Source organism: Amborella trichopoda, chromosome 1, assembly GCF_054954075.1.
Source record: "Amborella trichopoda isolate Santa Cruz 75 chromosome 1, AtrichopodaSantaCruz75HAP2 v2.0, whole genome shotgun sequence".
NCBI lineage: Eukaryota > Viridiplantae > Streptophyta > Magnoliopsida > Amborellales > Amborellaceae > Amborella > Amborella trichopoda.
Window position 1 is genome coordinate 53,344,865 of NC_142336.1, and position 24,109 is coordinate 53,368,973.

The window sequence follows — 24,109 nt, forward strand, 5'->3', positions numbered from 1 at the left end:
TGGTTTTATTGGGTCACATCTAAGTGAAAGAGGGTTTATTTAAGTCAACTATGCAACTATTGTTATTGGTTTTAGAAAGTGGATCCTTTGTTTCACCAAACACAAGGAAAACTATCGGGTTCCCATACTGCCCTCCCTATTTTTAAGTTAAAAAATACGAATTCCTTCATTCATGCACATTACTTTCTCTCTTTAAGTATATGATGACATGATATATTTATTTCCTTGCATTGAAACTCTGTCTTTCTAAGTATATTGATAACATGATACACTTAATTCCTTGCATTGATGCTCTCTCTCTCTCTCTCAAAACAAGGATTCTCATAAATATACTTTTGAAACCCAAACATAAAGGCTTTGTCAAAAGTACACTTGCACATAGGGAGTATAAAGCTCTCCTTTTTTTTGTAAAGACAATTCAAAGTGTAAAGCTCTCCTTCTAGATATCAAAACTATTTGATACGTACCAGCATTAAAAGCTTTTGAAGGTATCTCACTTTAAATAAGAAAATTTATCAAGGAATTGGATTTGGGCATGAGCGGTTACTGCTGATCTACCAAAAAAAAAAAAAACAGAGAGAAAGAGATAATTATAAAAATAAACTTAAAATTTGAATTATTTAATATTTTACTTAATATCAAAAACCCCATCAAAATACATATGATTATGAGATAGAAATAGATTAGAAAGGGTAAAATATTAAATATTTGATAAGTTAGGGGTATATAGTAAATTTAATATTTTACTAATTTTTTGACTTAATATAAAAAAGCTCATCAAAATACATATGATTATGAGTTAGTGTAGATTTAAGGGAAATTATCACAAATATACTTTAATTTTCGTCTGTTTAGAAAAAAAAAAGAAAAAACTTTCATAAACCCTATCCACACCTTTTTCTTTAATTTTGATTGTTTTGTGACCAAAATAACCTTCACGGTAATACGACTACCGTAATAATTTGAATGGATATTACAGTACTTTAAATACCACAAAACCTAAGCCATATTAATTTAATTTTAAATTACGGTACTTTAAATACCGTAAAACCTAAGCCATATTATACAGTATTTTAACTACGGTATAAAATGCCTAGTATCACCGTATTTAGGTGGTATCTATCATGTCTGCATATAGATATCCATATTGATATGTCTATCTATAACTGATGGTATTTATTTGTAACTATTTATCTTTAACTCTTATTGGGGATAAATGCATCCTATGAATGTCAAATCTTATCATAATATATGAACACCAATCTATACTTTATCCTTAATGTTATTGGTGGATAAATACATATAAATACCAAATCTTATCATAATCAAGAAATATGAACACCAATAACTTTATCAATATATATCTCTACATATAGATATCCATATCGATATGTATCTACTGTATATCCAAATGGTAGTTAAAATATCGTATCATATGGCTTGGGCTTTATGGTATTTAAAGTACTATAATTTAATATTAAATTAGTACTTTAAATACGGTGGCTTAGGTTTTAATATGTTTAAAGTACCGTAATATCAATTCAAGTTATTACGATAGTCATACTATCTTGAAGGTTATTTTGATAACAAAATGGCTAAAATTGAAGAAAAAAGGTGTGGACGAAATTTATAAAAATCAAATGTTTTTTTTTTAAAATAGATAAAAATTAACGTATATTTATGATAATTTTTATAGATTTAAAAATGATAAAATATTAAATATTTGATAAGTTAGAGGTATTTAGTAAATTTTCTATATAAATATGAGGAACACTCTTGTACATTTCAGGACATCGTAATTTTATCTCTCCTCAAAATCTAACACAAGTTAACTATGTAGAATCCATAGATCCTTTCATCTTTTTCTTTGTGCCATATACCACCATGGACCATCTCAAGAAAAGTGAAAGCATGGGTCAAGATAATGCCAAAATCTAGAGTGAGAAAAATCTGAAAAAGCAAAGGTTTGGTGGTCCTCATTGATCTCCCACAAATTTTCTCAAGTTTTGCATGAGTTTCTCAATCCTGCATAAATATGGATTCATAAAAAAAGCCCTTTTGTTGGGTGGTGGCAAAGTACATTGACCGTGAACAAGAAAAAGACATTCGAGGGAAAAGAAGGGAAAAAGAGGAAGGAAAAAGCCTTTGTGGGTCAGAAACACACCTTGTGTTCAGGCAATCCATGTGCCCACATGGATGCTTAAGAGAGAGAGTGTAGAGAGAGAGAGAGAGAGAGCAGAGACAGGAACAAAAAGACCAGACCCACCCACCGTTCTTCAGTTGCTCCATTATCCTCTCTCTCTCTCTCTCTATTGCTTTTCATTTGCCCAACTCTCTCTCTCTCTCTCTCTCTATATATATATATATATATCTCTATTTCTCATTTTCTCTTTTTGTGTCTGAAAGTGTGGATTGAACCCAACATAGTTTAAAGATGAAGGAGAGCGGTGATGGATTTGTTAGAGCAGATCAGATAGATCTGAAGAACCTTGATGAACAGTTAGAGAGGCATCTGAGTAGGGCATGGACTATGGAGAAGAATGGGAATAGGAGAGTGAGAGAGGATTGGGAGATTGATCCTAGCAAATTGGTTGTAAGGAATGTGCTTGCTCGAGGAACTTTTGGTACTGTTCATCGTGGGGTTTATGATGGGCAGGATGTTGCAGGTATTCGGTTGTCCCTTCTCTCTATGCCTTTCATGATTCTCTCTCTATATGTCTCTCTTATTTCTGTTGATTTCTCTTTTTGGGTTTTTGGGCTTCTTGGTGTGCATGGAGCGTTTCCTTGCGTAATTCTTTATTTGGCTTGTGTATTGCTCTGGTTCTGATTTTTTGGGTCTATTCTTTCTCCTTCGCTGTTTCTTTTTTATCTTTCATTTTTAAAAATTTTGTGGCTTTGTGTGTGGGTCACTTCTAGATCTAGGTCTGGTTTATTGGTTCTGCAACTAATTTTGATATGCAAGTTTTACAGGTCTTTCGGTTTTTTTGTTGGTGAATAGAACATATCATTTTATTGATTTAGGTTTATGCATGTTTTTGTGTGTCGGCATTGACTCTAAAAACGTATTGAAAAATGAAAATTTTAGGTTGTTTGCTTCATGATAGTAACTTAATGGGTTTTTGTGTTGGGTTTGGCAATTATCAAAAAAAAAAAAAAAGTTCTGATAAAGGTACTTGTGACAAAAAGCCAAAAGGCCATGAGGAAGCAATTTAAACTTTTAACCTCTCTTTCTAGATCTAATGTGGTCTTCTATGTGTTTTTGGGATCTCCATTAAAAATCATGTCTTGACTGTGGCATCATGGTTTTATATGGTTTCTTGGTTTGTCCAACGGAAAATTATGTTTCTGGACTATATGGTATTGAAGCTTTGGCATTTCGTGTGGGGCTGTTAATTTAGTGGTTTGATTTTTTTTAATGGAACTCAGACTTTAGTTTTTCTGATTCAGATTTCCAAAAAGAACTTGACAATCTCGTTCTAAGGGGTTCTGAGCTACCATTTCCGATATTGGGTTTTGGTTTAGTGTTACTAATTTGAAGATCATGTTTGAAGTTTGACATTATTCAAACCTAGGTTCCTATTTCTTCTTTCATGGGGCGACCTGAAAACTATGTAAAAAATTACCATATTATAGACTTTTTTAGGTCAGATTCACGACTAATGGGACTGAATGGGAGGTTAACTTGGAAATTAGCTGTAAAAAATACAAAAGAATTATGAAAATTTCTTTGGCGTCCTTTTGTAATCATATTTGATCTTAGTAGTAAGTCTGTGAGTTTGGTATTTCTGTGAGTTTGGTATTTGTGGGTGCTTGCTTGAAGATGATGCTCTGTCAAAGATTGCTTGCCATTAAGTGAAACTCTTTAATATAAACTTGTTGGTTATTGTTTTTGTGTAATCAAATCTTCAAGAAATTTTGAACAAACCAGACAGGGCAAGGACATTGAAAGTTTTTTCTATTTTGGTTAGGACATTAGGAAATCGACTATTGGAATTCTGTATGAGATTTGTATTATTCTCAATTTTTTCTACCTCTGGTCCTGAGCTGTGGTTTATACTTGAAAAAGTAGATATTGTAGATTTGATAACTGTGTGTACAGGCTGTTGAACAATTGAATTTGCAATTTATGTTTAATGCCTCTATGAAGTCTCTGATAGGATGCCACTCAAACATGATATATTTGATAGGATGGCACTCAAACATGATATGTTTTTACTTCTATTTTTTGATCCTTAACTATTTTCTCGTTCATTGAATGTATCGAGTCATACAAGAGACGTATAGTTGCCTCGAAAGGCTTTTACAAAATCGAATTTGAAATTCCAAAGGAGAAAAGGTTTGTTTGTGTGTAGCTGCACAGACATCGAACAAACTTGACTAGAAAAATCATAGACAAAGGTAAGAGTTATTTCACTCGCCTGTGGTTATTGTTAGTGCCACTTTCTAGGTTCCTTCTCTTGCCAAAGCATCTACCTGAGCATTGGATTCTTGCCATACATGTTTGAAGGAGACTGTTATTCTTGACATTATCTCATTAATTTCTGAAAATATTCCATCTAATTCCCATGGGAAGCCCTCCCCAGCCTGCCCCTATGAAATGGTATTCCTGTAATGTTTTCACCAAAGCGGGGCCCCAGGATGGGTGGAACAATTTTAATCCCTGCAGTGAGGCACAAACTTCGGACGCCGTGGATTCTTTGTTGCCAACAGGTATCGAAAAAGCTAGAAGCTCTTCTCCTCTTCTGTCTCTAAATACAGATTGCCCATATTGCGGCCACTAAATTCAGCTTCACAGTACGTGGTGGTGTTGGATTCAAAGCTCTGAAAACCTAAGAAAATTATGAAGTTATTCTAGTGGTTGGGTATGAGTGCTTCTTTTATGCTAGATTTAGCTTCAAATACTCAAATTCCATAGTTTCGCAAACCACTTCCTCTGATTGTGATTCTTGCCTTTAGGGAATATGGGCATGGGAAGGGAGAGTCTGTCGATTGGTGGATAAGCTTGATAATTGTCAAAATACTGGCCAAAGAGTCTGCCAACTGGCAAGAATGTGTGTTTGCAGAATCTCCAAAAGGCCATAGCTGAGGTGGGTCACGGCAAAGCTCCCAGGCCTGATGGCTTCCCCATCTCTCTCTGTGACCCGGGGAAATTCTTACCCCAGAAGTCTTGGCTATGTTAGATGAATTCCGCCACAGAGTCATCATCCAGAGGGTCATGAACTCCACATTATTGCTGTAATTTCTAAGCTTGAAAGAGCCAAAAGGCTGAGGGATTCAGGCCTATTAGTCTCATAAAAGCAAGTATAAGATTTTTGCCAAAATTAGAGCTTCCCACCAGCCAATATACTCAATCAAAGCTATATCCCCTCTTGCGAGGTGCATTTGCTCAAGGGATGTGAATCCTCGACAGGGCTTTTATTCCTCATGAGTTTATCCAGGCTAGACATCTCACTAGTAAGTCAGGCTTAATCCTTAAACTCAGTTTCAAAAATGCCTACAGCCATGTGGACTGGCGGATTGTAGGTCGTGCCATGGCCCTGATGGGATTTGGGCCGAAGTGGCACCCCTGGATCTCAGGATGCATTTCTTTGCAAATTTCTCGATCCTCATCAATGGAAGTCCTTATGACTTCTTCCCCTCTTCCATGGGTCTCCCCCAAGGTGACCCCCTGTCTTCTTCCTTACGTTAAATAAAGCATAATTTTTCACTAGGTCCATTTACAATCAAGCTTCTTTGGCAGCTTCTTCACCTCTCAGGGCAGTCCACCCATATCCCACCTACGGAATGCAGATGGTACCCTGGCCTTTTGGGACACCACTGCACAGAAAGGTGATCTTCTTTGGCTGTTTATCTTTTATTTCGAGTTCACCACATGGGCCAAGTTTATATGTCCAACACCAAGCCTCTGGGGCTTTGTGTCCCAAAAACCAATGTTTGAGCTTTAGCCAAAACAATGGGGTGTGGCATGGACACATTGCTCAGCAAATACCTATGCCTCCCTCCTTGCTTGGTCAAACCTTGAAAGCCCTATGGAAGAGGGTCGTAGAGAGATTCAAACATGGGTTGGAAGCCTGGAAATGCAGGTAGCTGTCTTTGTGGTGCCTGAATAATCCTGGTCAAGGCCAAAACTCCAACAATCACGTCAAATCTACCATCATCTTTCTTTCAGGTCTCACTCCTTGCAGACCTTTGGCCAGAATTGGAGACACATCATTTCGTCGACTCCATTGAAAATCACTGGATCATTGCATTGCACCCTGACACCAAACTCAAATTTTACGGCTGCTCTCTGGGCAACCCCGGTATGGCTGGCATCAGGGTTGTGTTTAGAAACCTCAATGGTGTAAACTTTCACCTGCTTATGTGCTACTCATCAGATTGCTTAGGCAGCTCTGCTGGCTGAGCTTTGGCTGGTTGGTGCTTCATCATCTCAAGGAGGATGTATTTTTGGGTAGTTTCTTAAGGAGGATGCTTAGGTGCAGAGTTGTCAATTTTACTACTAGGAGCAACACTTGATGGGATTATGATTTATGTGTATCCTGCCCCTGGCACTGCCATATTTTGGTTTTTGGGTAAGTAAGGATATTAGTGTAGGGTCCTTTGCATTTAAATGGTTTTTTTTACTGCAACATTGGATCTCATATTCTTTAAGTCCATCTAGATGTAATTAATGCCCATAGGGCTGCAATTTATTTTGTCAGTAGCATAATATTCTGGCAAACAATAGTATCTGGGCTCTTTGGGCATGCAAAAATAATTGTCGGAATTTCTTTCTAACCAGCCTCCACCATATGGCTTTTCTATGAAGTCACATATTTTAATCTATTTATAAATGTCATATGTTCATTTTTATGACTAATAAAGTTAAATTTCTCAAAAAAAGGAAAATTACAATTGGCTTTGTTTTCAGGCAACATTGATTGAGGCCAATTGGTGTACCATGAAGGCATCTGTTAATGTCAAAGGGCATTTACTTCAACAATCACTAATGACCTTAAACATTGGAAAATAAGGGTCCTTTCCTAATGAGGATCTCCTTAGACACCCCCTTTACTGATACACAACCTCAGAACTCATGAACATCCAAGAGTTGGCCTATTTCTCTTGGGCTTACAAATAAAGAGAAGGGGAAATTTTTTTATGAATTTTTATTTATTCCATTGCAGCATGCATTATTAATCATAAACTTTGTTTAAAAAATTTATGTTAGATCCATTTATCATGGCTTCTTTTGTATGGTTTCGTTATGATCTATAATCGTAATACTATTGCTCAATTTCCCATGAAAATGTTCTTCCAACAGAGCCAAGTAGGACGCCAATTTTGTTGAGAAGCTTTTTTTTAGTTGGATATTGAACCTGTGATCGTATCCTTGTTTTTTGGGCAAGGAATAGAGTTGCTTTAGTTTGGTTAAGCTCATGGGGCATTTTTTTTGTTCCCTCTATTCATAGCACCTTAAGGGGTTCTACAGAGAAACGTTTCTTTTGGAAAAATAAAATAAAAATGATTGATGTATTCTGTAATGAAAGAAAAACTCTTTATTTCACTTAGAGACAAAAGAAGTCTATATTTCCAATAGAGAATTATAGCTGATGACTTATATTTTCTGATTTTTAGTTAAGCTACTAGATTGGGGTGAAGAGGAAAACAGAACAGAGGCTGAGTTAGCATCACTTCGAGCAGCATTTACACAGGAAGTGGCTGTCTGGCACAAGCTTGATCATCCTAACGTAACAAAGGTACTATTGTGTATCCATTCTACTGAGTTGTCTAATAGGATGTATATGTTGAGTGTATTCTTGAACTGATGTCCAAAGTTTTGAGAAGCGCATCCTATGATTTGTGCTCTTCCTTTTTGGAAGGTCATATTGGCCATGCATCATGTTGTAGATTCCCCCACACAATATGCACTAATTGTTGCATGTAAGGAGGGCGGTGTGCTCCATTCATTTACTTTTAAAATCAACTTGCTTAGCATTTTTCCCTCTTCCTAGCAATGGCCTTGGCTATTAGTTGAAGCAACAATGAGATTTAGTGATTTATATCATTGACCTTCTCTTGGACACATTCTAAAGTTTGAGTTGTTTCTTTCATAATAACATTAAGACAATACTATGAACCTGTTTAGGGTTAGCCGTTGCGGTGGGGTATCTTGACTTGGTGGTTAGGGCATTAAGGGGCTATGTCATAATGTCCAAGGATCTATTCCTTGCTGACCTACCTAACAAAAGTATGTTAATGGTTTTCTTCAACAGAGGGTCCATATTTCCATAATACTGAATCATGCCATGTCTTAGGCGAACATTTCCTTCTTTTTTCTAATGCCTCCTGTTCTTATACAGGCAAACCTAATGTCATCTTGTTTCCATCTTCTGTGGCTGACTGGCTGTAATAGTATGGTTCTCATTAGTGGCATTTTGTGCTTGATTCATTAGTACCATATTTGTCTTGAAGGCTTTTATGCTTTCATTTATCATCAGATTTATGCTTCCTCCTTACATTGTTAACATTGCATCCCATTGTAAATATAGGAAAGAGAAGACCTCATGAGGTACCTTTTTCATATTTTAAAATTACCTCATAGTGTCCTTTTTTGTAAAGGTTGCCTTAGGAGGGGTGTATTTGTTACCAGCTCCGATGCAGATGGCACTAGCAAAGCGAACCAAATAGTAGAATAATCACTTTTAAGCTCTTCTCAAACATAGCCTCAGCTTTTTGAAGATTTGTGGTGCTATAGAACATGGGTTTCACCGATAATAATAAAGATATGAACCCTGAAAAATAGGCCTATAGATGCACATGATATTATCTGATTTTGGCTGTTGTGCTAAGATTTGGTGTCTCAACTTTCTGCTGTTATTTATACATAGGGCATTCCATAGTCAGAGGTACCAAAAGTAAGCACATCCACCCACAATTTACAGCTACAGTAAATTGTTAATCTTCTGCCCTGCTTAAAAAAGTGCCTACAGCTGTGGAACTTTTTAGATTCGGTAACTCAACTCTACAAGTGTGTTATCAGGTACCTAGATCAAGACAAACACCTTATGGTCAATTTCATAAAAAAGAATGAGATCATGAAAAATAAATTTGTGCATCATCCAAGGAACTGCGAGTTCTATTAGCCTTATAGTGGACCTCACGTGATCTTCAGATATTTTCCATGAAACTTAACTGTGCCCTGCTCTTTGGGCATGCTTTTTGTCAGCTCTGCCAAAACACAGAGCATGGTCTATTAGCTTTATGCATAATTTTTTCCTTGATAGCATTATATTTTTGACAAAGCAACTTTTTGTATTAAATTGGGAAAAATGTACAACTTGCTGTGTGTCAATGACAAAAATATTGTAGTGTAAGGTTTGCACAAAAATGTTTGATTGACAAAAATGTCCCATTAGGAGTATGCATTCAAAATGCAGGCATCTGATTTAGAGGCCCCTTCTCTGGGAAGGGTTTCCTCGCAAGCATTTGCCTCTCCCTGAGTGCTTGAAAGTGAGTTGTAGAGGTTGGCAAATGTGAAATTTTTTTGTTGAAAATATCCCAGTCTCCAATGGCATCCAAATGAGTTGATCCCAGTTTCAGTCAAGCACTTTGAATCCAACTATAGCAAGGCTTGGGTTGGGCTTCTTCGTAGGTTGCATCTGCTACTCCTATAGGCCATACTATGTTAACAGGGTATCTCTTGAGTGATCCATGAAGATACCCCCCCCAATACCAGCGGAGCCAGGATTGCCACGTGAACTAGTGTAAATTTGAGCTTGATACCTCCAATCTTAGGTGGGATTTCAAACCTACCAACACACCACGTGCTCCCCTCCCCTCCCACACACGCATGGCCCTAAAAAAACCAAAAACAGGAAAAGAATAAAAAAAGAGAACTCCAATCTTAGGTTTGATCCAATGTGCGGATGTAGTAGTTGCATGTTGGGTTGGCCAGATTATATGTATCCAATTTTGGCCGATGACTAGTGAGGAGTAGGAACTAAATTCTTTTTGATTTTGCCCCAGAAGAGACCTTGTTTTCAAATATATATATACACACACACACACACACACATATACTTTTGGGGATGGGGTGGGGTGTGTGGAATAAGAGTGAATAAGGTGCGTGATTGAGGCTAGCATGACCTTAAAAACTAATCTAACAAGTTTAGAATAAAGGTTTGGGAGGCCAATTTGCAATGGTCGAACAGGTGGTTGATGGTCTTCTCTGTTCCTTAGACACGGGGCATCTGTTCGGTCTTGGTATTCCTCTCCTCTGAATATGATATTGGGTTAATGCTTTATTTCAGAGTAGTAGCCAATTGAAAAACCTGCACCTTGGGTGGTGCAAGGGTGAACGATGTCTTTGAGGCTGTGATGGGGCAAGGACTTAAGGATTGAGAGCTTTTGTCGAAAGAGAAAACAGTGACAATACCTGAGGATGGAAACCAGACGAATTTGTCTCGGCTGGAACAAAGTAAAAAGTGTTGTTTTAGGCTTCCAGCATTGACTCCAATGCTGAAATTTCAGTGTCCTCGGTCTAAGTTACGTGTGACAATAGGCAGCCAGACTGTTCCAATATGTTGAAATTTTTGGATGCAGAAATACAAATTTACCATCAACATTTCAAAAACTATTAAAAAAAAGGCAGCCACAGTGTTTGATGCCCCAATAGTTCGTAGCAGTCCGAGACCTTTGCATCCTGGTCTATCCAGTGGATCTGGTTAGGGAAAAGCTAGCTCCAGTCATAGCGACCCATCCAAAGGTCCTTCCAATATCTTATATACCTACTAGTTTCAACTGCCTTGAGTACGGCTCAATAAATACAGGAAGGTGCAAGATGCATTTCCAAGCTCCCAAGGCTCGAGAGCTGGATGCACCTCTAAGTAGCCATCCAGAGGCCTTGGATGCATCTGTACTCAGTCACCTGTTACCGGAGATGGTCTTTTTCAATGGCATACCTCCACCGCCATTTGCCGAAGAGGGCCTTATTGCAGTCTCTTCATTTTCTGACCTTCCCTTCCTGCCTGTTTTTTGGGCTTGCATGTAGTTTCCCATCTCACTAGATGGATTTTAGGAGCATTGCAATCTCCACTCCATAGGAACTCCCTCATAAGTTGTTCTAGGATTCTAACTTGTGCTCAAAGGAAGCAGGCATCCTGGAGACCGACATCAAGAAGAGAGGGATGTTTGAAAGGGTAGTATTGATAAGGTGATCCTGCCACTGAAGGACAGAAACCTACATTTCCAAGCCGCTAGCTGACATTCAAATCTCTTGAAGACCCAATTCCATGGGGCTTTCCTATGTTTTCCCACGCTCAGCGGGAGGCCCAGGTATTTGCGGGGTAATGTGTCCAGACCAGAGCCATAGGTTGTCCATTTGTTGACTATGGGAATCACAAAAGACAAGGGGGTCATTTGTGTACAGGAGGTGGGAGATAGATTGCCCTATCGTAGTAGGGGAGCAAGTGAGGGTGTTCTGGCTTTATAGAATATAAATTTATTATGGAACTGGTAATTCTTAATGCTATATAGCAAAAAGGAAGGGGCATAAGGGGTCTCCTCTGCATAGGCCCTTTGAAGGAGGAAAAAGGTCGTAAGAACTTCTGTTGAGGAGTATGGAAAATTTTCCAGAGAAAATGCATCCTGAGATCCATGACTTCCATTTCAAGTGAAATCCCATCAGGGCCATGAATTGGTCTAGGATCCATGATTGTAGGCCTTGGCAAAATCTAGCTCTACGATTAAGCCTGGTCTATTGGGTTGCATGGGAGAAGTGACAGATAGAGGAGGATGATTCGTAGGGGTTGTTGGATCAAGACTGTTGTTGGATAAAACCTGTGGGATCAGGGAAGTGCTGGGCTGGATGACTCTGTTTGTATGCGAGGTAGTGCCCACAGTCCCACATGCGGGGAACAAGTCAGCGAGTGGTCGAGAAAAGTCCATTAGTGTGGGTGCATGTGGACGATCCAGCAGTTCATATTGAGTGAGTCTCACAGGGCGATGTGGAAGGTGGAGATGTCTTGGGTGTGGTGTGGATTGAGTGGAGGAACATGTACTCATCTTGATCGTCCATATTAAGGTGGAGATGAGCTGGGTTGGGGTAGAGGAATGGTCGGAATGCATCCGGGCCTTTGGATTGATGCGGGGAGTACGGGGACCAGATATCAGGGTGGGGCCTAATTGAATTTGAACTTGAAATTGAAATTGAATTTGAATTTGGGTCAGTAGATGGAGATCGATGTACCAGGTACAGTTGGAGGGATAGTGTGGATGATAGGCATTAGGGGTGGCAATGGACTTGGGACCCAACGACTGGAACCGACCCGACCTGGGTCCGTGTACAAATCTTGGACCCAAACACTATTTAGGTTTGGGTCCGGGTAGACCTGACCCGAATAGTGTTGATATTTAATATTAAATAATACGTTAATAATATTTAAATAAATATAACTATATATTTATTTAAATATTATAACTATATATTTTTAGTTATAATATTATTTAAATGTATATACATATTTAACATAAAATAAATGTTAAATATATTTTTTTATATTTTTGGGTTGGGTCCAATCAGGTCTGGTCGGGTCCAGGTCCGGGTCCGGGTTTGCTATGCAAAGAATCTCCCCTTGCTAACATTGTTTGTTTCTCCTTGATCTATTGTCATGTTGAAAGTGAAATAAGCTTCTGAAGGTCTCGGGATGCAAGCTCTATTGTTTTCATCATGAGGAAAACAATGCATTGATATAACTATCACAAAAGAGTACTAGTTCTATATACCTACCTTAGGATTACTAAATATTATGGCCTGACCTCCTTTGAATTCCTTTGCAGTTTATAGGGGCTACAATGGGCGGTTCAGAACTAAAAATACAATCAGAAGACGGTGAGTTCGGCATGCCAAGCAATGTATGTTGTGTGGTGGTTGAATATCTTCAAGGAGGTGCACTGAAGTCCTATCTAATTAAAAATCGGCGAAGGAAGTTGGCTTTCAAAGTTGTTGTCCAATTGGCTCTGGATCTTGCACGAGGGTGTGTTTTTCCACCCCCTATGTTAATAGTTTCCTTATGAAGCCTTGTCACCTTTTGTGAACTGAATGAATAATCATTTTTTATAATTCATTTCTACTACCGGCTTGGTCATTGCATTTTGAAAGCATTGAATTTTCTTTTTGTGCAGGCTGAGTTACCTTCATTCTAAGAAGATTGTACATAGAGATGTGAAAACAGAAAACATGCTTTTGGATAAGTCACGCACTGTTAAAATTGCTGATTTTGGGGTTGCTCGTGTTGAGGCGCAAAACCCAAATGACATGACTGGTGAGACAGGAACCCTTGGTTACATGGCGCCTGAGGTATATTATTCACTTTTGGCTACCTTCAAATTAGAAATAAATTAGCAAGGGTAAAGCATTTTTATGTTTGTTCCCTATCCAATTTTTACTGGACTTTCTCGATGAAAGTAGCCCTGAAGTAACCTGTAGGATGGCTCTCAATTTTATTTTTATTTTTATAATTGCATCACTTTTTGACCCTTATCAGCTGACACTTTGTATTTACCAAAATGCAACATTTGTTTCCTTGTATAACATTATACTTGCATGAAAACTTGGACTTCGCTGACCTTTTTCACCAACTGTTATTTCTCTATGATGTATTATGGGCGAGTAGAATTTGATTAATGCATTGTTTCTGCTCAATGAAGCTAAACTTTGTCTATATGAGGTCATTTTATGTATGAATTGTTTGGGGAATCTTGTGTCTAAGCAAGACCCTTTTTCTTTGTGCACATGTATACAAATGGGAGGCTGGGTGGGGGAAGGGCATAGAGAGAGAGAGAATCATAGACGTGAATGATAACACATTCCATGTTATATTTGTGACCTTGTAATGCTAGGAGCTCCTCCTGTGGGCACTTAAGCACATTTAAAGCAACTCCTTCCATGTTAGATTTATTACCTTGTAATGCTGGGAGCTCATCTCGCACTCAATATAGCAACCCCTTGATGATTAAGAGAAGCAGAAACAAGGTGCCAAAAATTGTATAGCTTATTCTGATAATTAAAATGTCTACTGTAGCCACAAACTCAAGATAATACTGAAGGTTTGCAGCTTTGAGTATATGCATCCCTCATCTGCCCATTGAACCGTCTCATCATGTTTGAGTCACCCTCATTACTACAGTCAATGTTTATTTTTTCTTTAGTTGCACTTGCACGTATTCAAGTTTAGTTCTAGGCATTTTCACAATTGGAAAAACTTATTCTATATGATAACATATATCAAAACCTTGGCCAACTATTGTTCTAAAAATTCCCTAAGAGGCCCCAAAAGAACATTTGAGTGGAATGTTGAAACAACACATTTGATACCTTATCAGAGTGGGGATAAACAAATAGCATAGCATCCTTTGCCTTCTTTAGATAGTTTTCCTTTTCCTGGTGCTCTCCTTTTAGCTGACTCTTTCCTCTTCTTTACTTTTGCCATGCCTCTGCATATCTTTAATTCTTTTAGCGACAAATTTGTTATAATAATCATTTGATGCTGGGAACACAGGTCCTTAATGGCAATCCATACAATAGAAAATGTGATGTGTACAGTTTTGGCATCTGCTTATGGGAGATTTACTGTTGTGATATGCCCTATCCCGACCTCAGTTTTTCAGAGGTTACCTCTGCGGTTGTACGACAGGTATTGAGAAAACTCATGCCATTTCCTCAGTTTATTGAAGAGCCTTAATTGCACTTCATAAAAACAAGAGTTTTGGTCAAACATATGAAATTTGGGGCATAGATTGATCAAAATGAGGTGCACTCAATAAAAATATTAGACAACTTCAAATAGAAAAAAGAGTAATGATCCTATGAGACCCTCTCACACCCATCTGTGTAGGACCCCAAAGGATCACCATTAAATTTGGCACAAATCTCTAGAAAAGTCAAGTCCCACACCCATGTGGCAACTTTATGTGATAACTTTTTTAGAGATCTGTGCCAAATTTAATGGTGATCCTTTGGGATCCTATACACATGGGTGTGGGAGGGTCTCATAGGATTACTTTAGAAAAAAATGACCAAACTGCTTCTTGAACGTTTAGCGATATTTTGGTCAATAATTATTTTTTAATATTTGTATTGGGCGCACCTTATTTTGATTAGTCTACACGCTAATTTTTTTGTGGATTGAATTTGTTAAAAAAAAAAAAGATCAAAGAAATACAATGTCAGCCGTTCAACAACCCAGATTCATACTAGGCTGTTGGGTGTACTTTCTCTTGTATGTGTGTGGGTTCAAGAGGGATTTCCTGTACATGTATGGGGTCATTCTAGGGTACACTGTACTAATAGTGAACTTGGAATTTACTACAAAACTTTTGATCATAGAATGCCGTTATATATTTAAAAATGACTTTTTACTCTCAATGGTTCATGTATTTAAGGAAGGGTATTTTGGTCCTTTCAAAATCTCGAAAACTCAATTTCAAATTGAAAAAGATTCTTTAAACTTTTTTAATAATGATTGAAATTTTAGAAGCATTTTAAAATTACACTTGTTTTTCAAAATTTTCAAAATTTGTTAATGTAATTTTTATATTTTCAAGGGCATTTTGTTGTCAAAAATTTTGGAATAGGAAAATTTAAATCCACCATTAATATGATGTATCTTATTGTGTATATATATATATATATAGGAAGAGACTACAAAATGCCTATGAGCGAAAATGAACAGTATTTTTCCCCAAAGGCTTGACGCCGTTCGATTTTTTTGGACGGCGTGGATTAAAGACCGTCACGAATATAGCATGTCTGTGATGAGGGCAAAACACTGCAACAATTTGCCTATAGGCATTTTTAAGATATATAAAGAAATACGATGTCAGCCGTTCAACAACCTAGATTCATACTAGGCTTATGGGTGTACTTTCTCTTGTATGTGAGTGGGCATTCAAGAGGCATTTCTTGTACATGTATAGGGTCATTCTAGGATGCACTGTACCAGCAGTGAACTTGGAATTTACTACAAAACTTTTGATCATAGAATGCCATTATATATTTAAAAATGACTTTTTACTCTCAATGGTTCATGTATTAGGAAGGGTATTTTGATCCTTTCAAAATCTCTCGAAAACTCAATTTCAAATTTAAAAAGATTCTTTTAACTTTTTGAATAATGATTGAAATTTGAGAAGCATTTTAAAATTACACATGCTTTTCAAAATTTTCAAACATTGTTAATGTAATTTTTATATTTTCAAGGGCATTTTGTTGTCAAAATATTTGGAATAGGAAAAATTTAAATTTACCATTAATATGATGTATCTTAGAATAACCTATATATATATATATATATATATATACACACACACACGAAGAGACTACAAAACACCTATAGGTGAAAATGAACAATATTTTGGCCCATAGGCTAGGCGCCGTCCGATTTTTTCGGATGGCGTGGATTAAAGACCGTCACGGAAATAGCATGCCTGTGACGGGGGCGAAACACTGTAGCAATTCGCCTATAGGCTTTTTTAATATATATATATATATATATATATATAGGGTGCAGTTGGCATATGGATGCATCTGTAGCTGTAGAGGTAAGGTGCAACCTTCAAATTTATCATGGTATATAATTTTGATGCACAATGTTCTTAGGATTATCTCAAAATCTATTTTTATATCTAATTATAAAATTTTAAATTTAAAAAATGGTTAAAATCAAGTAGACCTATAAACATATGAAAATCTTGAAAATAGACGGTATAGATAATATGTTGTAAAATGCACTATTTCTAAGACTTAAAATCTTTTTATTTTTCATGGTCATACATCTCGATGTCAAGATGATCAATCAAAAGGTTTTTCGACATTAAACTACCTTTTTCGATGGATTTTTGAGATGCATCCGTAGTTCTACATTATAAGGTTGTATCCTTATATAAACTTTTTCCATATATATATATATATATATATATATATATATATATATATATATATATAGAGGAAGCATCTACAAAACGCCTATAGGTGAAGTTTTACAGTACTTCACCTACATCTCATCACCGTTCAAAGTTCATCACACGGTCATAGTTTTTGGTAGTATTTGAATTTTTATAATTTTTGTACTAATCAGATTTATCTAAAATTTGGGGCGTGTGTACATATGACCAAGTCTCACCAAAATAAAATATTAAAAAATAATAGTCATAAAATAAAATGACAAAATTGCCCCTAAAACTTTATAGGGGTATTTTGTGTAATTTTTATCATTCAAATTATTTGTTTTATATTTTATTCATGTGCATCTCACTAAGGTGCACACACCTACAAAATTTCAGATCATTATGATTTGTAAAAAAAATATTAAAATTCAAACACTATCAGACATCTGTGACTATGATAAACTTTGAATGGTGATAAAGCTATAGAACTTCACCTATAGGCGTTTTGTAGTGTTTTTCACACACACACACACACACACACACACACATATATATATATAGATATATATATATATATATATATATAGATATGGAAAATGATCATGTAAGCTGGTGGGCTTGCGGGTAAAAATAGCCCAACGGCCCAGATTGAATCTGGGCCGATTTGACGATCATGACCTCATTTCGTGTTTGAATTTTGAATTTTTTTCTATAAATCCAAATAACTTTTTATTTTAGACGTGTGTTCTTCAAAAATAGGAAAATCTAATAAAAATATCAAAAAAATAATTTACATGAAATTATTTTGTTTGATAAAAATATATAAAAAAAAAAGGAGAATCGTGACCGTCAATTCGGCCCAGATTGAATCTGAGCCGTTGGGCGTATTTTTACCTGTAAAATAATTTACATGAAATAAATTGACCAAAATACTCTTGAAAAGTTTCGGAGGTATTTTGGTCAACTTGTTTTTTGCGAATTAATTTTTTGATATTTTTATTAGGTGCGTATTGATGAGAAGAACACATGCCTAAAATTTCAAGTTATTTGGAATTTGGTGGTACTTTTGTCATTTACTTGTTACCAAAGTGTTGTTCTTGTTATTTGTGTTTTGCTGGAGCATTAAAAGTGTGTTAGTGTGATGCAAATTTCCATCCTTTGTCTTATTTATAAACTTATGCTTTGTAAATGACCAAAATACCTCCATCTAGAAATATTAACTACAAAAAAATGAGCAATCCAAATAAAAAAATCAGTGAAGGTTTTAACGTACTTCACTGTATGGTAAGTATGCTTGTTTGTGTCTGTGTGTGGGCATGTGTGTGCGTGTGTGTTTTTTTTGGGAAGGAGGGCATGTGTGTGCGTGTGTTTTTTTTGGGAGGGGAGGGGGAGGGGGTGGGGGTGGGGGTCGCGGGGATTGGGTTGGGAAGAGATCGCCTCTAAAGTGAATATACTAACAGAGGGAAAATATTTTAGAATTTGAGGCCTGAGATACCAAGGTGTTGTCCAAGCTCTTTGGCCAATGTGATGAAGAAGTGTTGGGATGCAAATCCCGACAAAAGGCCCGAGATGGATGAGGTGGTTTCAATGTTGGAGGCCATCGACACCTCCAAGGGGGGCGGCATGATCCCTCTCGATCAACAAAAGGGTTGTCTCTGTTTTCGCAAATATAGAGGACCTTGAATCTCTTCCGGGGCAAATCCTTTGGTTACTACGTTTTTCTCAACTTTGAAGGTTCTTCAGTTAAAAAACAAGTCACTATTATTATCAGCAGCTTGAAGAAATGATCATGGATTTGAAGATGTGAGAAGCTGCTTGGCTTGGAAGGAGAAGCTGCTTGGCTTGGAAGGAGAAGCTGTGTGAATATTCTCATATTGGTGATCTATAATAGTGTTAAGTCTGTCTATTATAGAATGTAAAAGGCTTTTCCTTGTCCTGACTGGTGAGTTGTAATGGCTGGGTTAGTGTTGTAAGATATAAGCTTTTACTAACATTTCATTATTCTACTCTTTTTCAAATAAATTCTATGTTATTGGACTGCTTTTTGATGGGGAATTAGATGAATTACTTCTCTTTACATAGTTGTATATTGGAATTGTGTTGTAATGCTTAAAATTGAAAGTGCATATCAGACTGATCTCCGTCCTGAGGAAATTGTGAACTAACCTTGGGGAACATTTCTTAACCAATGTTGCCAGTAAAGAGAAGTTCAGTCTTTTAGTTGGATAGTTGCACATGTGTTGCACTATTTGTCAAGCCACAAAAATTGATGAAAATTAATTAGTGATGTTAACTAAAAAGCAACCCAATTTGTAAAATTACGGTTTTGATATTTTACAGTGTCTATTTTATTTGGTTGATGTAGATTTGATACGTCTTTTAAAATTATCAATGTATGATGTTTTTTAAGATAGTGTTTAATATGCATTGTTTATATAAAATAGAATGTGTAGATTACTACAACTTTATTTTTATCTACAAATAAGGTTGTAACCTTATATAAATTATCATGAAAATGGTTAAAACACCCAAATGAAATAATTATAACCAACCAATTTACAAGTGGTAAAGCTATGGAATAATTTAGTTAGAAGTTCTCAAACTACCCATGTTCAGGTTTGTGGCCTGCAACATGATAATAACATTCTGATTCATTTGGCCCATGGCCATGAATAATTTTGCTTTTCGACATTTAGGAACTCCTAAGAGGAGTATTTTCAATGAGAACATGCATTTTTTATTCCTCACCTTGAGCGAAGTAGTGGCATCAGGTGTTTTAGGTCACTGAAGTCAAATGATAAACTTACCCTTGTAGAGTCCTCATTTGATTTGGACACTTGAGTCAAATGTTGAAACTCCCAAATCCTTGTTGAGGATTAGAATATGAAACTTAGATCATGATTTTTTCAAGAAGAAAAATTGGTTCCTTATTCCTAACCCTGAATTTGGTAGTTGTCACATTATTTGACTCAAGATGCTTAAGCTGTGTGAAATTGGCAAAAAATCAAAATTAGAGATGTAGACTCATTGCGGTCACTTGAGTTGACCAGATGATGAAACTACTCCTCCATGAGGGTAAGAACCAGAAACAAGACTTTCCAATGAAAAGAATGTCACTTGTTCCCAAGCCAAGTGGGCCTATACCTTTTTGTTGTTTTTTTTGAAAGTGGAGGTGATCTTAACTTTCTCTGCCTTGTTCCCAGTCCTGAATTTGGCAGCAGTCGCGTCAATTGGTTTGGGCCAGCTGAGTAAGTGATAAAGATAACTTGCATACTTTTTGGCCCACTTGAGCAGATGATGAAACTCTTTCTCCGAAGTGGACTGGCCAACAAACCCATGAAGAGATTGGTCGAGTCAAGACTGGTTTAATCATTGGCGAACCGGATATATATATATAATAACAGTCATGATATTTATACATATGAGCATTTTTTAAAGGTACTCAATATTTTTGGACACGATGCCTCTATCCCATCATCTAGTAACTTCTTTTGTCTAGGGGTATATTTAGTAATTAATCAGGAGTACAATATAAATTCTTGAGAGAAAGAGAAGTACTTATTAATTTTGGTGGACAACAACATCATTCACATGAGGTGTAACACCAATACATATTTTCTTAAAAAATATATCTAAAAAACTTTCAACTGTATTTAGTTGGTTAAACCGGTTAAAACCAACTTGTCCGACAGGCTAAAACTGCTCAAATAATAGTTTGACCGATTTTTACCTAGGATCAAACCAGTCAAGGTATTAGTTGGCAGTTTTATTAGTCTTACCACCGGTTTGGTCCAGTCTTGATAATTGTACTCCTTAATGAGGATTAAGAACCGGGAACAAGAATTTTTCCTAAAAAGATTATTGTTCCTTGTTCGAAAGCCAAGGTGGCCTTAACTTTGACCACCGGCATGCATGGGACATGAAAATGGAACCTCTAACTTTGACCACTGACCAGCATGCGATTTGAACATATTGCATTGTGACTAGATACTCCACCATGTCACTGTTGCGCCTTTGCAATAATGAAGCCCATTACATGGTAGCATTCAGAAAAGTATCTTTTTTGCGAAAATAAATGAAGACATACTAACAGAGATTTCTAATGGCCACTAGTTTATGACCACCGCAAGCAAAAGAATCACAATGTATACTATATGACGTATTATTTTTGCAGAAAAAATGTAATATAAATTTAAAGTGATGCTTAAACTTCACAATGAAAGTAAACTCGCAGCCCTTGGATTTAAATTAGATTTCAAGCCTTGAAAATCACCACCCTGTGGAAATTGCCATTTGAAAATGAATCAATCTGGTTATCTTCACCTCTTGGATTTAAATTAGATTTCAAGCCTTGAAAATAGTGAGTCATGTAACACAGATCTTAGATGGTACATTTTTATGCCTCCACAAATCCTCCAAATTGCACCGGTTCTCGAAACCTTCCATAGATTTCTATGCCATCATAAGAAAGTTGATACCCAAAATGCATTTTCCAGGCAGGGTGTTAAAATGCACTTTTCACCTTTTCTCATAAGGCCTAAGCCCTGTAGTAACCGCACCTCCAGGTAGGTAGTATTGGCACCCACAACTGAGTTATCAATAATGATTGTATATATGAATATATTCTTTTGTGTAATTGATAAATTTTCCAACTAATTGCAGTAAGCTATACAGAACTTGGTCCGTCATTCTACTCTATTAACAGTCACATCTTTAGTGAGGCTATAAGTCCCCTTATTTTTTACTTACTACTTCCAACCATGAAATCCCACAAAACACAATTTAAAAATGTGTCGATGACGGAAAAAAGCGGATGAATTGAACAAACTATCACACTAGTAATGACTTGTCACTTAAAGAGTAAACAAACTTACCCATGCCAATTCCCATGCATAATTTTTCCATAATTCGTTCATACTAAATAATCATCCAAACAACATTAAATGATCATCATCTTTCACTGAAAATGGTCCCCAATTCACTGTACGTAAAAGGTGGACTAGGGTATTTTCCTCTTTACATGCCATGGCCCCGAAAACAAGAAAGCAAAAGCTCATGCACAACTCCACTTAAGAGGAACCATGAGAGCGTGGTATTGTATTGAAACAGCACCCTTTCATGGTAGTTCAGGCAGTAGGAATCGAACTTGGGGCTTCTTGTAATTGTCAGCCCCTAAGCAATAATCCAATATCAAACCAGCATCTACAACAAACAGAAGAGCAAACAAAAAACTTTACTTCACATATTTCCGAGGACATTTTTGTAGAAAAAAATCGAATCCCTTCCTGTTGAAGATTCAAAGCTGATGTTTTGATGCAAGCAACCTTCGCCCATATTAAGGAAACAAGAAGTTTCATATACAAAATTAGCAGCACACTGTTGCTTGTAAGTTTCTAAACCGAATCATCCATAGGAGAAGGTGAGAGCTCTTTCTCATCACTGTGTTGCGCTTCAAACTCTTCGTAGAGCAACTTTCGAATTCGGAGTCTCAAATCTGAAGCTTCTTCCGGCCGGAACCACTTCCTACCAAACTGAATGATTTATGTTTAAACAATTATTATTATGATAATACCATTGCTAGCAAATAAATAGTCAGGTCACTGAATAGTCTTTATTAACATTCCCAGCAATAATATGTAACAGAAATTATTACCATGGCAAGATCTTTCTTCCTAACCCTCTCAGGTGCATCTTCAATGAAACGTTCAATGAAGTAAAGGACAAAAAGCCCACAATCATATTCATTCTTTTGTTGAGGAACCTGACAGGAATCAGTTAGAAAGTTAGTTATTTTGTTTGTTTTATAACCTCAGATGCACAATGACCGGAACATGATGCAATTGTGTCGGGAAAATAAGATGATCGGATACTTAAAAAGTTCCCTTTTCAGAAAGAATTACCTAACTGTGAGTAGGAAAGGGCATTGATAACTTGAAATTCTGATTGGAAATTCTCTTTGAAGCACAGTTTTAAACAAAATAAAGATTGTACATCATTTACACGTTGTTCTATCAGATAGCTGATATTTGTAAAAACTGAAGATTTGAACCATCAAATGGGAGCCCAAAGGGTGCCTATAAACACCAATTTTGCTTTTACTATAGATTTATATATTCAAATTAAACATGGCAACATTGTAAACAATGTTACCTCAATTCTTCGCTGCTGAATGTTACCAGGAAGCTGTTTCCATATTTTATCAATGATAGGAATATCAGGAGGAGTATCACGTTGCTTCAAGTAGTTCCACTCTTCAACTAGGAAGCTGCAGAAGTCAATTGAAAAAAACAAAAAAGAATCAGTTCACCATTTACATATGACCCATAATGGGAAGCCATAAGTACATCATATAACAAGTACCTAAAACAGATAAACAAAGAAGTTACGTCAAACAAGGTTACATCACTATATATGCACATTCCACCAATAAGCAAATGCCTTTAAATATTATTCCAAGGCTACAGGCAGGAATCACCAGTATTGTTGTCCAAATACACCACTCCACATAAGGATTCAATTCAACCAGCAAATAAGATGTCCCCAGTGACAATTTTAAGAAAACCAATTTCTGTTTTTGCACAATGAACTTCACTAAAAAATATGCGCAGAGGATACAGTTTGGGAGATATGGCACATTTGGGGAACATTTCCTACTAGTCCCTGGCAATGGGTACCTAATATTGGCATGAAAAACGCTTTCAAAATATATAATATCAGTAACTACATCTTTGAATGAGTATGAACTTAAATGTCATATGCAAGTCCTTCCATTATTAAATTGGAGATTGCAGCTAAACACAGAATATCCAATAATATTTATCATGGATACGGTTAACCACCTATTCATGCCTCCAACTGAATAGAAAAGATGCCAATAAACAACCCTTCCATATAGTACTTAAAGCTTTACATGAAGCAAATCAATAACTCTAATACATGCACCTACTACACCTGTTACACAAACTATTTACATATAAGAACTGGACAGTGATCAGAACTAACCACATTCTTGTGATTTGCCCCACTTACCATTGCATGGACAGCAAATCATCCAGCAAACTCAAAATCCATGTGTTTTAAGTTTCCATAACAGGTCTTCCTTAAAGTCTTCCTTTTTCCTGTGTTTTTCTTTTTATCTAACATTGGAGGCCTCTTACTCTCCAGAAAATGTTTCCCAAAGATA

At 36.5% G+C, this 24,109-nt stretch overlaps 2 protein-coding genes across 19 annotated transcripts in view; one reads left to right on the forward strand and one right to left on the reverse strand.

The window, feature by feature from the left end:
* The first annotated feature begins 2,395 nt into the window (after positions 1-2,395).
* Positions 2,396-19,003, forward strand: LOC18434826 (serine/threonine-protein kinase 52). The gene is made up of 6 exons (XM_006844889.4): positions 2,396-2,666; positions 7,618-7,739; positions 12,820-13,016; positions 13,165-13,339; positions 14,541-14,675; positions 18,403-19,003. Exons 1-6 carry the CDS (start codon positions 2,435-2,437, stop codon positions 18,607-18,609), a joined length of 1,068 nt encoding a protein of 355 aa, XP_006844952.1. The 5' UTR covers positions 2,396-2,434; the 3' UTR covers positions 18,610-19,003.
* A 2,806-nt stretch (positions 19,004-21,809) lies between these two features.
* Positions 21,810-24,109, reverse strand: part of LOC18434825 (ubiquitin-like-specific protease 1D) — a 29,160-nt gene continuing 26,860 nt past the window's right edge. For all 18 annotated transcript variants that reach the window (XR_016060621.1, XR_016060626.1, XR_016060624.1 and 15 more), the window contains 3 exons: positions 23,077-23,191; positions 22,580-22,687; positions 21,810-22,457 (listed from right to left, as the gene is read on the reverse strand). Coding sequence is in view for 7 of the 18 variants with exons in the window: in XM_020667494.2 (XP_020523153.1) it covers positions 22,320-22,457; positions 22,580-22,687; positions 23,077-23,191 (361 nt within the window). In the remaining 11 variants the exon portion in view is untranslated. The remainder of the gene's footprint in view (positions 22,458-22,579; positions 22,688-23,076; positions 23,192-24,109) is intronic.